Source organism: Tachysurus vachellii, chromosome 8 (assembly GCF_030014155.1).
Source record: "Tachysurus vachellii isolate PV-2020 chromosome 8, HZAU_Pvac_v1, whole genome shotgun sequence".
Classification (NCBI taxonomy): domain Eukaryota; kingdom Metazoa; phylum Chordata; class Actinopteri; order Siluriformes; family Bagridae; genus Tachysurus; species Tachysurus vachellii.
The window spans coordinates 17,655,328-17,672,628 of NC_083467.1; the positions used below are offsets into that span (position 1 = coordinate 17,655,328).

A 17,301-nucleotide genomic window follows, 5' to 3' on the forward strand; every position below is an offset into this window, starting at 1 on the left:
TGATTTTTAACCTCAGGAAAAAAGATTGCATTTCATTTGCTATGAGCCTCACAGGCGTTTGAAAGCATTAGGGCTAAATATAGCCCTATTGTAGCTGTGCCTTTAGGAGAGGCAATGTTAAATCATGATGGAGCTGAACGATGGGTGTCCATTTGACTCTCCACCACACAAAAAGACATTTCAGTCAGCAGAGAAGCCATAATGACTCAGCAAAACGATCACAGCTATATGCCTGATGCTCTAACATGTAATTCAATTTAAACAGAACATTTTAATCTCGCATCAGCAAAAGGACATAAAAAACAAAGAAAACTGTGTAGATTGTCTTTGTTCCGGGCAGTTGAATTCAGAATGAATGGATTTTTATGAGTGCACTCAGATTGCAAGAGTACACTAACTTAATCTCTAGCAGATGGTCATTTTAAACCAGTTCTTTGAACACTATTGAGATAATGCACTATAATCATAATACAATGCAAATGCAGTACAGCTCACAAAGCCCTGGCCACATGCAAAACATCAAGGACAGTCTGCACCTTAAAGGGATGAAGAGATCATTTTCAAATGTCTCAAAAAGCTCACTAATCTCAATAACAGCTGAGTCATATTGGCAGGAAACAAAACCTAATGAAACCAAAAGATTAAATCTCATTGTTATTAAAAAGCAGTGGTTATGAAATTGATGACTGAAAACCACAAAACACTGTCCATCCTTCCAACTCATTCTGCTGATGGCATGATCTAATTTTGAAGACAAAATCAATACAGTATATACAGCTTTTTTCCTAAAACAATGTCTTGGTTATGCTTGTGAATGATGTTTAAATTTAGCCTGAGCAGGTTCAGACCCTCAGCAGGGTCACAGAAGACATGTAGTCATGCATGTCTCTCTGATCCATTCTGACGGGGTTGGCATTACATGGATGTTGGTGGACATAGTATACAAACCATTCTGTGAATGGACCAAATCACGGTTTAGTGAGGGAAGAGAAGGAGGGAAAAGACTAAATCTTTTGTAGCCAATGACCATGTGGCTCCCTCTAGTCTTACTAGAGTGCTGCTAGCCAGGCTCTGCGTCCTACTTTCATTTTTAATCAGTCTCACTTGAAGTCACTGCATGGACTACTGAATGACTAGTGGCAAAGTACCACCATGTTCAGAGTTTAATATGCAGACAGCAGGACAAAGTGCATTGGGCCAAACCTTCTTTAGTGGTGTTTCCTACTGTCAGCAGTAATAGATTGTGTTTTGAGAAGAGCAAAGCTGTTTTTTTTTATTCCTAATAGATCCAGTAGATGTTTGCTATTTCATGCTTCTAAATTAGACTAACTGGTGCATGTGAAAGAGATTAGTGCTCCATTCACTGATGTTCTCAGTTCAATCAGTTTAAAGTAAAAGAAGAGAAGGGGATAGGTGTTAGCCCTGGCAGGACAGTACAACAGATGGCCAGGATGCCTCTGGATTGCTTTCAAGAGGGTGCCCATGAGCTGACCAGCTCAGTTTCATATTCACCAGTATGGTGATGTTTTGGACAGACATATGCCCTTGATGAACTACTACTTCTCCCATCTGCCATTCATGTGGAGCTGTTTGAGTGCTCTTTTAGAACTGCTAATGGTGGGAAGATAGGATGAATCTCAACTATAGATAAATGAGTGGCAAAATCTTTATGTCATAAAAATGCTTACCAACCAAATTATGCAAACACATTTAGACTTTGATGGAAGCATAGCAAATTGTATCCTATTGAAATCTACAATCTTTAAAGGCAGTAGGTTTGTTGGAAAATAGCAAAAGCTGGCCAAAAAAGGTGAAAAAAAAATCAATTCCTTCTTTGAGAATTCCCTGCAAAACCACACCCTAAATGCACATATGGAGCTCAATGTACATAAGGGCTAGAATGGCCAAATGCTAGTGCAAAGAGAGAAAGTGTTGTGGAAGTGTTGTGGATTGACAGGCAACAAAATTTAGAGGCAAGCAGGGCTGTAAATGGAGTAAAGGGTGAGGGGATTATATCAAAGAATGCCATGGCAAGTAGATGATGCAGATGAGGTCTAAGGAGACCCTAGTGGATAAATTGTCGAAGAAAATGGACACTCTGCAAGAAGAAGTCCAGTTCAAACTGTCAAGGGAGCCAAAATTCATACTCAAATATGTGCTGACTTCAACATTGCTGACCCCAGATTAACTGTAGACTATTTGTAGCAACTGCTTGTCAGGCATCAATAAGATAAAATAAAAACCAGACAAAACACCTTCACGCATCACCAGCCGCTCTTCCAGTGTGTGAGACAGCATCTGTTCATCTAAATTTGGAGCAACTGCTGCAACACTCCATTCAACTGATGACTATAAATCAACTTTAAAATATACAGACTACCAACAACCATATCAAATTTGAACAACCATCATCATCTTGTAGATTACTAACCAACCATAATATGTCTACAAAATAACCAACACACCTAGGGCAAACCAACCATGATACATATAGGAAACAACTGTCAGTACACAGACTACTATTCACTCAGATTACTTATCATCATGTATTTATTCACCTTCAGTAGCTGCTTTTTCCCAACAAGGCCTGCAATGAATTTAAAGTCTATCCTTGGAACACTGGAAATAAGTTGGGAAATACACCCTGGTTGGGATGCAAGTCCACCATAAAACTACTAACCAACTATTATTGATTAATGGGCTACAAACCGACCATCTGCAATCTTCAAACTAACTTATTTAAGCCCCTTAACCCTATCTGTTCCAGGGGTGCTGAACCATGGATGGCCTGGGATATCCACTGTTCTGTGATATGTGGCAATAATGAAGAACTCTTCTTTTGTATCTTCAAGGTGATATTAATGATTTTAAATCCTACACTGTATTTACTCCTCTGCCAGTCTGACTTCAGGCCTAAATATGCTTACCCACTGGCCAAACCAAATACACCATTGTTTTACAATAGCAGCAAAAGTAACCAAAGAAGCATTACTGCATAAATAATGAATGCTTGTCCTTTCAGATGCAACCATCCAGTTCTCAGAAAACACACCTACTGTACTGAAGCCCCAGATCTTTATTCCCCCATAACTGCCTCAGAACTATTAACGTGGTGGAGAATTGAGACTGGTATGGTGGGTCTGGAGCTCCAGAGATAAGGGCTAATAAAACCCTGCACCTTTGCTCACTACATATCATTTGTCAATCATCAGTTCCCAGCAAGAGCACAGGTTACCAGCCCATTATCCTTTTAGTTCCCACATACACACCCACAAACACACACACAGACAAACACACACATGCACACCACTGGTGTTGTCTTCCACTTGTAGAAGGCATTATGTATTATTATACTACCTGTAATACAGCTCGCTTTACAAATGCCAAAGAGCTATGCAGCTCATCAACTAAGAGCCATGGTAATAAAATGCATGAATTAGTAATGAACACCATTGATGTCAAAATGATCACCAACAGCTGTGTGACAGATGCTTGAGGTGACTTCATCAAAGATCTCAACTGCTTCATGTGTATGTCGCACAACTTCCAGTGTTTTCAGTGGATCTAGTAGCAGAGTAAAAGAGATTTGTTCACTCTCCCCCATTGCGCGCATGCTGTAGGTTCTCAGTTCTCTCACTGTCAAAAAATTTGGTGTACCATGCAAGATCAATGAGGCTATTATACCCAAGACAATCATCGATATCCCTTTCTCTCACTGTCTGTCCAATTTTGGGTCTGCATACTATTTGATCTCGTACTCTTTCCTTGTCTTTCCATCTCCTTTACACATTCAGTCATACTTTATGCCTAACTGTCTCCCACCTCCATCTATCTTTTCTTTCTGAAGCTGTAATTTATTATCAGTGACAATCCTAACATACTGTATTGCACCCCCTGGGAGCGTTTTTGATTAAAGAACCCTTAATTCAAAAACATTTCTAGAATCCTGTCTAAAAATTGGCTGGTGAATCTCCCTGTCTGTACAAGTAGCTACTGAGATGGAAGACCTATTCTTCTTAAGTGACTATTTGTTTGACATTACAACAGCCCATATTTCATTTATAGTGGCAGATGATTGACAATGACCCTGGTTGTTCACAATCATGTACTGAAGACTAAGCATGAGAGAACAGCAATGCAGTGTTGGCAGTGGGGATGTCTTATGAATGACAGCGTGTCACATCTGCATGTGGGTTTGTAGGACTGAGTTGATTCAGTGTGACTGCAGCAAGAATTGCAACAGCATCTGTCTTTCGCTCTCTCATCACACACAGGATAGGCAGGAGAGCACACAGAGTACTTCAGAATGACATCCAGCAAGCAAGAAAATTCTGAGGAAAAAGTCAAATTATGCAAAACATTTGTACAACAGTAAGGAGGTGCAGTAAGGAAAAACTGAACAGCAGCAAAGCTCTGTAATGAAGGAAACATTCTATTTAAAGAAAAAAATCATTATTTTTGCACAAGTGCTAAGATTTTTCTCAGGCTCATGAGAAGCTGTGTCAAGGCCTGCAGGTGTAACGAGTCAATTAAGGCAGCTGAGGAGCTGACATCTCCATATGCTCTACAGCGCTGAGTTGTCACTGGAGCCAATTACACACAAACATCTTCCTCCCCCCAACCCATGCCCTGGGACAGCTAAACAAATGCTGCTTCTATCTCTCATCGCAGGGTCGTGACAGCTTGCTGGCATGAACAGCACACCAGGAGAGACTCAGGAAGAATGGGAGTGTTTCACAAGCCTGCCTTATCGTGCGAGTGTGCAAGGGCTTTATAGTAAGACACAAGGAGCCTGCAGTGACCTATTGATTTAGTCTCAGTGATGAAGGAATTACAAAATCGATTTGCAGTAGGCTATTTGTATCCTCATTAAAATAGTGTTCCGAGACGCTGGGTGATTTCCAGCTCACAAAGAGAGAAAATGTAGAGATTTATATACAGGCTTTTTCTTTGGAACCCTCCTAATAAAAGATTCTCTGCATCTGCTGCTAAAAAGTAAATTCCTTTGCCTAACCATTAGTCATGGTGGGTTTTGAACACTGACAATAATGTGAGATTACACCATCATGAGGTATTACACACACACACACACACACACACATGTTCACAGACTCATGTGCAATCTAAAGACACTACTGGTATGTTTGTGAGGAAACCAAAGAACCTAGAGAAAATAGACAAAAGGAGAAACACAGACAGAAACCCAAGCTCAGGACTGGACCAGAGACCCTGTAGCTATGAGTCAGCAAAGAAACTGTTCCCTCACACAAGAGAATGTACATTGCAGTTTATTGACAAACTGGTGTTAGGGTACAAAAACTGATAGTTCCCAAGCCTGAAGCATGAAATACAACGAAAGCACAATAACTAATGGTTTAATCATTCTAGCTTTAGATTCATTGCCACAAATATTATACACGATATACTCAGGCATGTCTGTCTTCATTGTGCTGTGTCAAGTTCAAAATTAGATTACTGAACCCCCTTATTCGTAATTCACATCTTTATGAATAGGCAGTGCAAGCTATCCAGCAGTAATGCACTGCCAATTGATCTCCATTACTCAAATACAGTCAAGTTGTTGATGCCTTGTTAGCCAAAGGTAACTCTCAGTTGCAGTCGTGGCTTAGAAAGATTTTATAATAGCAGTAATAACGCTATAACAAAGCACAATCAGTTTTCTTTGCACTTACGTCCCTGTACACTAGGTGCTGTTAAATTACAGTGTTCAACTAAGAACTGCTCTACCTGCCATAGCTAGTGATTATACCTCCACTATTGTACAATGTCTGTTTTATTCCTCACCCATATATTATTGTTAAGTGTTCTCTTTCTCACCATTTCAATAAAATGTTTCCTCAGCTCCGAGCCTCAGAGTAGCCTTCCCAAGGAGCTGATTAAAGAACTATTAAAGACACTAGCTATATCTCAAGAGTGTATGTTTTCAATGTCCTCAAGCCCATACTATTAGAACATTGAGACCCCTAAAGGGTTTTTTGCATAGCCCTATTTGGAACCCTATACAGATTTAAAAATATTTACTTATGGAAAAAAGTCAAAGTGCAACCTTAGAATCCTTAGATTAAAATCCTTAGAGTCATAATTATCCAATAAACCTTTGAAAAACTATTTTTTCTCGGCCTCAAACACAAATCATCTGACACAATTTGTACACTTTTCTGACAAGAAGTTCTAGTATCTTGATGGCTGGCTCTTCATAATTCTATATACAAATTTAGGTACCCTTTTCCAGCTGGGGAAACAAACTATTGAACAAAAATGACAAAATGAGCTTCAGTTTATTTTCTGTTTAGCTTACTAGATTGTTAGGCCAAAGTTAGATATAGTGGAAAGAACACTAGAAAATCTGATGTCTTTGCTGGCTCATTGTAGGAAAAGGAAGATATTCTGTAACTGGTCACCAATAAAAATGAGTCTTCTATAAAATGAGACAGTTCTTGGCCATATTTAGTAATGAAAGCTTTTGAGACTGATACAAATCTGATTCAGTTCAAACAAGCTTATATTATAAGCAGCCATTCTGTGCTACTATGATCATCACCAAGACCCTACAGACCACTTGAAACACAATACACGATGTCTAATCAATATTTCAGTACTTTGGTAACAGAAGCAATATAGTATTGCATGTGTGCTAATGCCACAGACACCTATTGTGCAAAGGGGAGGCTTGCTGATCACAGAACCCTGAAAACTGATACGAGTGTGTGTTTTGTTATATATGTGTTCAGAAGGATAGATGAGTCTGGGGTTGAAACTGTCTGAGTAGCATTAGAACGGACACACTGTTTCCATTAGAGCTGAAGTTATACTCACCTCAGTGCACAAATCATTAAGAAAACAGTCTCCTGACAAAATGAGGCATTATGAGATGGAATCAGAGGATCAGATAGTGAGAGAAAGCAAGAGGGAGAGAGAGCGAGAGAGAGAGAGAGAGAGAGAGAGAGAGAGAGAGAGAGAGAAGATATAAAAGGGTTAGGCTCTCTCCTGGGCTCTCACTTTTTCATGCAAAGTGCTTGGTAATGATACCACATTACCACTGAAAGAGCTCTTAGTTGTTTCAGAAGCCATAGCACCGAGTCATATTCATCCATTCCATGCAAGGCAAGAGCAAGAGAGGATTCTCAAAATGAAATACAATTGGTGAGACTCACCATCTTTGCGGTGGTAAGTGATCTCCACCTTGCGTTCTTCAGAGCCCAGCAAAGCCTGGCCCACCTGGGCAATAGAGTGCCGATTGGTTCTCTCCCCATGCAGGAAATCACACATGCAGGGCTTCTGCATAACATCTGGCCGGGAGAAACCAGTCATCTCACAGAAGCCGTCGTTACAGTAGATGATGGCGCAGTTCTGGACACGAGCATTTGCTATGATAAAATTCTTATCTGCAGAGGACAAAAAAAGCAAAGGTCACTTTGCTTCAAATAAATTTAACAATTTCAATTCAATAAAATTAAATCCTTATGAGCAAACATCAAATGTTATGTGTAAACACATGCATACATACATGCATGTCACATGGTTTTAAAAGACATTTCCACGTGTAACACACTTCAGAGAATATATACTTTATATGTACAGTATGAATGTACAGTTGTCTGGTCTTGAAATTAAACAGGGGAGTAAACAAGCACCTGAGTACCCAATGTGTATAAAACAATGGATGAATCTATCCTTTACTGATATTGTAAAGGATATAGCAACATGAGCATTTCTGATTAGCAATGTGCGAGTAAAAGTACAACTGGTTGTAAAGTGAACTTTTAAAGTGTCTAAAAGCAACTGAAAGACTCATCTGAATCAATGCTTTCTCAGTTAAAAACCATTAACATGTCTACCATCATGAATGTTTGGGCCATAATCAATACCAGACATCTTATATCAATCTTTTCAGATTTTAATTACCTCCAGCAATTAAATCCAGCAATGATTCTGACTCAGAAGAGCTGTTTCTGCATATACCTCATGTCTCCCATGAACTAAACTTTAAACCATGGAAATTATTTATTGTTTTATTTATTGTTAATTAATAACAATAACAACAATAACAATTATTTATTAATGCAACAATTTCAATTCAATGAATTAAAATCATCATAAGCAAACATTAAATTTTAGATAACACATTTCATGTGTAATCTAAAATTGTATTTTTTGCTTATAATGATTTTAATTAATTGAAATGAAAAATAATTCAATGTTATATATATATTTTTTATTAAAATCTAACAGGAGGAACATATTCCTTTTTACTGTTTCCAAAATTAAAAATGAATATGTTCCTCCTGTTATATTTTAAAAAGAAATTGCATACTAAATTGCTTTTAGGATATTCTAAGTATTAAGTATTCTAAGAAAATCAGAAAACCTGTTAAGGATGACAAAACACTAATCACACGATACTATGCTAAGATTGTAAAAACCTTGCAGTTAGTCATTGAAGTATAGAACTTAGCATACCAGAGTGCATTTTGTTTATAATCTGCCATTTTGGCTGAGTTAGGCTGAGCTGCTTTGAAACTCAAAACTCAAACAAATTTAGCCCATCCCATCAGTGCTGCCTCTAAAGCTACACCTCCAAAAACATATGCATGCGCTGGTTAGAGTACCTTAAGGTTACTACGAATGGGAAAACTTTGTACACTGAACTGGTGGGATGGGAATTATATATGGCACATATCATTTTATTGCTTGCTGTCTGAAAAAGTTTTTTTTTAAAAAAAAGCTGTTTTTAAAACTGCTGACCACACAATTAAATCACAGAATATGCATTTTTGGAATCCTTTTGGAAATCCCGTGCACTGGGAGGAAACAAATGGGTTTTTGGAGTAAAGTCAGTGACAATAATCATTTGTATTGGTGAAATACTTTATACAGATTTATTTCTATAACAAACAGTTCCCTTATGATAGATTGATAGATATGATATAATGCCAGAACTCTGGCATTTCTGTCCCTTTCTTCAAGATATTAAAGCCAGCTTAGCTCACAGATTCCCTTTATTACCTCCTTTCTTTTGCTGCTTATAAAACCTAGAAGAGGGTTTGCTGGATTTCAGTACATTTCAGGACCTTGGTCAGATACATTACCAATCATGCTTCTCCTATTGTCTCAGAGTTTCCAGACACTCATTGACAAACACAAGTCAGCTTTCAAAGCCTGTACCATTTATTTTGCAATACATATATCCGATATATTGCAATGAAATACATACAAACTGAAAATTGTTTAAGCAACTGCGGTTTGTCCAAGATTAAGCCTATTTGCCTTGGAAATCTTTCCAAACCGTACAACGTCTGCGTTTCTGTTCCAGGACCTTGCCTACCATAAACCATAAACAGACAGGACTGTGAAATGTCACTTTGAAACTGGTCTCATTTCAACGCTGAAGCTGCACATATTTGTATAGTATAGTATGGTATAGTATAGTATAGTGTGGGACACGGTGGCTTAGTGGTTAGCACGTTCGCCTCACACCTCCAGGGTTGGGGGTTTGATTCCCGCCTCTGCCTTGTGTGTGTGGAGTTTGCATGTTCTCCCCGTGCCTCGGGGGTTTCCTCCGGGTACTCCGGTTTCCTCCCCGGTCCAAAGACATAGGCACAGAGATAGGCACAGGCTCCCCATGACCCGAGGTAGTTCGGATAAGCGGTAGAAAATGAGTGAGAGAGTGAGAGTGAGCTATAATCGACTGTCCCCGGTCCAAAGACATGCATGGTAGGTTGATTGGCATCTCTGCCAGAGTGTGTGTGTGCCCTGCGATGGGTTGGCACTCCGTCCAGGGTATATCCTGCCTTGATGCCCGATGACGCCTGAGATAGGCACAGGCTCCCCGTGACCCGAGGTAGTTCGGATAAGCGGTAGAAAATGAGTGAGTGAGTGAGTGAGTGAGTATAGTATATTTGTATAGTGAAATTCACAAAAAAAAGTCTTTTAAATACACGTGTATGCTTTATCCTTTTGATTAATAGCACACAAAACCATGAAAGGCTCATCCCAAGCTATCTTCACCAAAGTTACTTAAATTATTTACTGGGTAATATAGAAAAGAATAAAAAAAAAAATAGATAAGGACTAAAAAAAGTAAAGCATGTTTTCTACTGATTCTGTGTCAGTGTAAGGGTCAGTGTGTCCTGCTTTAACACAAGCTACACAAATTTATTAGAAATGTACAAGCGCGCAAACAGTGTGGCACATGTCATGCTGTAGTACCACACCTTTTACACCTTATACCCGGATACGGAAAAAAAAAACAAAAACAAAAACAAACAAAAAAGAAACGGCAAATTACAAGCATATTTAATCAACTCATGCACTTTTCCCGACAGAAGGTTGGGATGTTCCTATGAAATGTCACTGAACACTGTTCTCCAGTTTAATACTCACTTTGTCCTTCGAATTTTCGTATTATTAATCCCAGAAACGTGTTTTGCGGTGCCACATGACCTCGTCGTACAGGCATGATTAGAAAAACAAGTCCAAATGCGCTTTTGGTCCTAAAAATGAAAAGTTAAAGCCGCTGTCAGATCGCGCTCATTTGGATACACATATCATGCTAGCCTTCCGCTTCCACTTTCATTAAACACGATTGTACGAGCTGTGCAGTGCTTCCTGGGCTTGAACTTCTTGCGGATACAAAGAAAGCTCGGCTTGGATTCCGTTCGAGCAGCATCGCTTTGTACAGGTGACTCCGTCCCTCCGCGCTGAGAGCGACCGCATGAGTGAAGCTTCCGTACCTCTATAGAGGCTTCAGAAATAACGAGCGACACTGAGGAGGATGAGGTGAGGGAGGAAACAGAGCTTCACAGTGCAATCTCCTCCTTTACACACACACGTGAGCGCGCACACACACGCACACACACACACACACACACGCACGGCGAGAAGAAGAGGAGGGTCAGTGTAGTGTCTCATAACACTGCACCGTGGCCGCTGTTAGAAGGCGTAATTCCCCATAAACCCAAAATCCACAGCAAAATTCTATACCTCATTCCTGCTCTTAGAAATCAACTCATTGTTATACCGTAATACTTTGCGCACTGACCTCTAGCGAATATGTAACTAGATCTAAGAACACATCAGATTGTCAAACTAAAAAGTGGATGTATTCCGTCACCTAGAACACAGTGACGTCAGAACACACTCTAAGATAAATATAGTAGCTTACTGAATTGTACTTATCCTTGTCACTGGGGTTGGAGGTACAGTATCTTTTGTATCTTTAATATTCACCCTTTACCCGAATGCATATTAACATTGGTACAGTGTTCATTTAAAATGCTTTAAGGTACGTAAATTAAAGCATAAATAGTTTTTAAAAGAGTGTGTCTTTTGCACTACATCTACCCTGTTAGGGTAAGTGTAACAATGAGCAGCAAAGAAAAGTGCCTTGTTTACCAGAGAGTGAAAAAATAGTTGACAATAGGAGCCTCATTATCATCTGTGAGATGTACACAGAAAGCAATTGTTGCCTGTATTTTTTGCTGACAGTTTTTAAATCTGACCTTTCTCTCTGTCTCTCCTGGGTTTATGTCGTTGTGCATACTGGCTGTGGGGGTAGATACAGGGCTATTTAAAATGGTCTGATACGATGAGCACAGTGCACCAGTGCATGTGTCATGATCTCCTGAAAAATTATAGTGATGACCGTGACGTAGACTCTCAGAAGAATTTTTTACCTTCCATTGTCTCTGAACTGGTACCATCAAGAAATCTTATTTTGTTACTAACATGTTTCATTTACACTGAAATGCACATGATGTACCTTAAATTAACACCATTTTGAAAGGTTTCCAGGTAAAATATTTTGAAAGGTACAATAAAAAGTGCATCTTCTTGATGGCACTAAATCTGTGACAAGGAAAAGTAGGCTGCAGTCTGACAGTTTTATTTTGGAGAATGTAGTCCTATAGAGAAAGTCCTATGTTAGATAACGGTTTGTTCCTCCAGGGAGCCTTTTTAATATGCCCTCTGTAATATGCTTCTTTTCAGTGAGAGACCTAAGAAAATCATCTTTAGAAAGACCTAAACCCTGGAAGACCCTTAAGGATCAGAGTGTATGTGCTGCTAATATGCTGATGGCACACCTTTAAAAATATACATATCAAATTCTGCTTTGCCGTGTTACCCAGGTGATACTATCATGGGAACATCTTTGGTAATCTTTATGTAACCTTTATCTAAGGTACATTTGATAGAACCTTGATAGATGTCATTCACATAGGAAAGTGCATGATGTACCTTTTAGAATAAAGGTCCAATTTTACATTATATACATTTTAGAAGTTTCAAGGTAAAATATACAGTAATTGCGGATAACACAAAAACAAATCTCCTTGATTGTACCATTAGGACATCTTTTGTATCCTTAGCATGTAAAGTTTACTTAAGAAGGTTATTTGATATAGCTTTAAATTGTATCCTTTTATTTATCTTTAATTTTTCATTTTGTTTATTTATTTTATGAGCAAAGCTTTAAATGGTGTTTAATGTCCACTTATGTACTTTATATTACGTGAAATGTAAAATTTGCATGTTAAAAGATCACAGGGCATGGTTCTGCTACACAATACATATCATATCATTGCAATACATATCATTCTATTGTCATCTGTTGTCTTGTAGTTGTACTTTGTACAAATTAGATAAATCACTTGAAGGAATCCACGACTTTGCCATGTTTCAGGGAACTCCATTTCCTTAAACAAGGGACAAAAGACTGCCTTTGGTCACTTCATTTTGGCAGCCTTCCCCCTGATATACAGGAGCAGGTCACTGCTTCATCTGCGCGTAGGCTCATTTGGCACTGGGAAAAACAGGATTGTGAATTTGGTTTGCTACAGAGTCCTCATGCTTAACAAGCAGCCCTGGAGGGAGTGATGTGAGTGATTTGCCTCTGGTCTGGGATTTTGTTTTGGATCTCAGATAAGTTTACAGCAGGAAAATCAGGGCTTAAAGCCTGAACCATGCCTTGTGATCTGTCCATGGTACTGATGCATTTGAACGTTCATGCAGAGATATTTTTAATCATTTAAATTAGCCTTTTTATATTTTCTGTGTGATATTTATCTTTTTAATACACTTTAGGCTTACGTGAACTTAGGCCTACATATTCTGAACCTTTAATGCCTGAGTCAACCCGGTGCCTGTTCATTGAAAGGGTTCCACCCCACACCCGTAACATGTCTCACTAATCTCCCTTGCTGCTGTGCTTATAAATGCAAATGTGTGCAGAATGGAAAGTCTGTCTGCCTGTAACATCTGTCCCAGTATTTCAAAGGGACTCAACATCCATCTGCTCCATTCAGAAAAAAAAGGAGACTGAGGATGTAAAGCAGGAAGATGCAAGCAGCAGCAATCTTTCTGTAGAATGAGCCTTCTCCTCCTGTCTCTTTGTAAGCTGCCAAATTGTGTTCTACTGTTTTTATTTGCATATTACTAAACTAATTACAGTGATAAAATATTCAACAGTAATATTGCTCACGATATCAAAATTTTATTTGTAAACAAGTTGTTCTACTGTATATCATAATAAAATAAGACTTTTAAGGTCATAAAATATACTTTTGGCAAGACATTGTTGCTATCCTTACTGCTGTTCACAGCTTACTCCAGCTTGCATAAGATCAAGGGAATAACTTGTAAATGAAAGTAACATTTATTGCACACGGGGCTGAAACCAGTTTTTCAGAGGGTGTAAGAAAAGTGAAAAAAAAATATGCAAAAATGATGTCTCTTTAAAGGACAAGAGTCAAGGACATCAAGCACTAGGTTACAGGACAAAGTGTCATTGGTTTCTACATATATGCACAAAAAGGTTAGAACAGTAGTGAAACACTTTTACAGTACCATAAAACACAGGTTTTAGTCCATATAGACACAGAAGGTTCTTTACTGCATTCTGCTTTGTACCCATGTGCATTGATAATAAATTTGAATTTAATCTATTATATGTACGTCAGTGTTATTTTATTGTATTACATTTGTATATTTTGTTTGTGACAGTTTTATGCTAATGTTTGTGTCTATTTGTGATGTATGTTGTAGCGTGTCACCAGTCACATCAGCAAAAATTCTGCTACATTAAATCTACAGATGTTTACATAGGTGGGATGTGGGAAGAGTCTTTGATCAAGAGGATTATGTTTTTTGAAGTAAGAAGCTGGGTGAGTATCAGTTAGTCACATAGGTGTTGGTTAGTCTGAGACTCTCACACAGGGTCTCCTCTAAGAGGGGAATTGCTGGAAGAGAGAATGCCCTTTGAGTAAGGAGTGTTCTGATTTTCCCCACTTTTTTCCTTTTACTAGATGAATAGAGCCCTATGAGTGGTCGTAGCTGACAGGCAATGAATTTCTCTGCAGATTTCACTAAACATTGTACTTTCTGCTTGGAGTGAGCAGATACAGAGCTGTACTAGACATTTCAATGCTCTGTTCTTGAGTATTGTATTTGTTCTATGATGCTGGTTATTTGAGTGTTTCCTGTAACTACCGACAATAGAGAAACCCATGTAGAAGAGGGCATTAATGTTTACAGCTATAGAAGAATTCCCAGAAGCCTTTATCTTTATCAAATATGGAAATAGAAATGAGATTCACTTCCTTTGATGAGCAACACAGTTTTATTTCTCTCTTCTGTCACTGTAATGTCAGTCATATTAATGCATGAAATATGGAAGACCTGAGATGTTTTGAAAGCTGTAATTTTCTCCTGACATGAGAAGAGACTTGACATGAGAAGAGAGAAAATGAAATGCTGCCGTCAGTCTCTTTCAGCTCCAATGAACAGGGAGTGAGTAAAAGAAAAACATAGGGAAATACAGGTAAGATTGTTTATATACTCCCATTTGGGATGTCTGGGTGTGTGTGTGTTTGAGTGTATGTGTGTGTGAGAGAGAGAGAGAGAGAGGGAGAGAGAGAGAGAGAGAGAGAGAGAGGAAGAGAGAGAGTGAGAGAGAGAGAGAGATAGAGAGAGAGAGAGTGAGTGAGTGAGTGAGTGCGTGAGTGTTTTTGCAGTGACCGTTTAGTGCAGACCGCTCGGTATGACTCTCAAGCAGTGCAATGTTTGCTTCGGGCTTTACAGATTTGTCTGTTTTCTTATTAAATCACACTCGGGCCACTCCTGCAGTTGACCACACATGCACACACAAAACCCACACAGGCATGCAGAATGTTTTAGTGCCGACTACAGTATAGTTTCTCTATGCACATTATAGACAGCATTTAAATTGTAATATGCCATTAATGCTAAACTACACTAAAGTGAAATACTCAAAATAATGAAATTTAGGTGTTATAACAAGATCAAGATGTTCAGGGAAGGGTGATGATATGGGATCTATCTTAGTTATCTTAGTGGAGTTTTGAATAATGTAAAACTAATCATGCAAGGTCAAAGGGCAGAATCATGTCATCTGCTCTGTACTCTCTGCTCATAGAACACTATAGCTTTATTCATACAGCAGGGACATTTTTTTTAAATTAATTACACACATTTCATTTCAGCCCATTGCAAATTAAAAGCGACAGAGTACGACCAGATTACTCGTTTGTTTTTCTGTAGTTACGTAAATCAGTTCTGTATCTGCTTACATATCAAGAATAGTTGACAATACAGTATAACACACAGTCAGTGTACAGTTAGCTATTTACAGTAGCTATCTACCAACATGGAGATTTTGCTATGGATCATGTCTTAAATAATAGGAATGTTTAGTCTTCTGCATTAAAAAAACACTAGTTTATTCTCAAAACTTCTTTCTGCACTGCTTAATTTTCAAGTATCTCTTTCTTTACCTGCATTAATGCTGTTTTTACAAACAACATACTAAATGATAAATAAAAAAATCCACATGAAGTCTGATATGATTTGTTCGAATGCAGTTGAAATCACACACAAATGAAGCTTAAATCCAACCATTCTGTAGGATTTGACTTACTTTGTCAAAGTGGTTATGGCAACAAATCAGTTTTGAGCTGCTGATCTAAACAACAAATATAATTGATATAGTATATAATATTTCATGTACATCAACACTTCAACATTCATTTCTTACAGAAATGGTCACAGATAAGTGTAGGTCTTCAAGGCTAGAGTCAGTGTAATCAAAAGGCATGGAAGAAGAAGGACCATCAAAGAATAACGAGCAAATGTACTCCTGACTCTCAAATGGGGGGAGGAATGTAACCATCTGTTCTGCATCGGTCTGCTAGGGCCTGTCTATTGCCATGATGTCACTGGTCTATTCATAACAGTACTTCCTCTGCCACAGATCACAGTACCTACAGTATGTTTAATGGTTGCATTTAATGGATGCATGATCATGAGCTGTACACATATGGGAGAGTTTTTCAACCAACCACTATATTCACTGTCCTCAATCCAGTTTAGTCACCTACCAAATCAGGTGATTTAGACACATGAAGCCAGTCACTGGCATCAGTACTCACTCTGTATCAGAGGGCAGCACAACATACTCAGAGAAGTGCTATCTAGAATGGAATAGAAGCCTTCATTTTTGTCACATATACATTAAAGCACAGTGAAATTCTTTATTTACATATCCCAATTTTGGAGGTAGGGGTCAGAGTGTATGGTCAGCCATGATACAGCACCATTCAAGCACAGAGGGTTAAGGGCCTTGCTCAGAGGCCCAACGGCTTGGCAGTGCTCTGGCTTGAACACAATCCACCGATCAACAATCCAGAGCCTTAACCACTTGAGACACCATTGCCCTATCTGCACCTAGGACCAAAGTTGACTAGAGTTTTTGTGATCAACGGCTATGTATGGTTGTAGACTCATTAGGATTCAAAATCAACTCACAACGCTTTCTATTGTACCCCTCAGGAGACCTGTGGAGTGTGAAATCTGGAATGATTGCCTTGTGTTTTGCAAAACTGTTACTTGGTGGTTATGTGTGTATGCATGGATTAGCTGCAATTTTTCCTCCACACTATTTGGTGCTGAGGTGTGTGTTGTGATTGTTTTTATTTTTCCAAAGAAATGTAATGCTTTTCTCTGACTTAATAGTTTCGAGGATGGGGCACATTATGCATATTTGTGTTTGCAGTTTTGGGAAATGTGTGTAGTAGCTTGAAAAAATGTAGGAATGCCTGTGAAGGCATGCTTCCAGTTACATTGGTAACCCAATTGTTCTTTCATTTGGTGGAGGAGACGTGCATAAGAGGCAGCAGAGAGGCATTATGGATGTGGAGTGGAGCAGATTCTGCTGTGCAGAGACACTCCGACTGAGAGAGAGCTCTAAAGTGCTATAAAGTGATC

General features: G+C 38.7%; 1 protein-coding gene across 1 annotated transcript in view; it reads right to left on the bottom strand.

The window, feature by feature from the left end:
- The window catches only part of LOC132850689 (potassium voltage-gated channel subfamily H member 7-like), a 61,686-nt gene extending 50,860 nt beyond the window's left edge, over positions 1-10,826 (bottom strand). The window contains exons 1-2 of the mRNA XM_060877350.1: positions 10,405-10,826; positions 7,176-7,406 (exon numbers count right to left, since the gene is read on the bottom strand). Of these exons, the coding sequence (XP_060733333.1) occupies positions 7,176-7,406; positions 10,405-10,480 (307 nt within the window). The 5' untranslated portion in view covers positions 10,481-10,826. The remainder of the gene's footprint in view (positions 1-7,175; positions 7,407-10,404) is intronic.
- Positions 10,827-17,301: the final 6,475 nt, after the last annotated feature.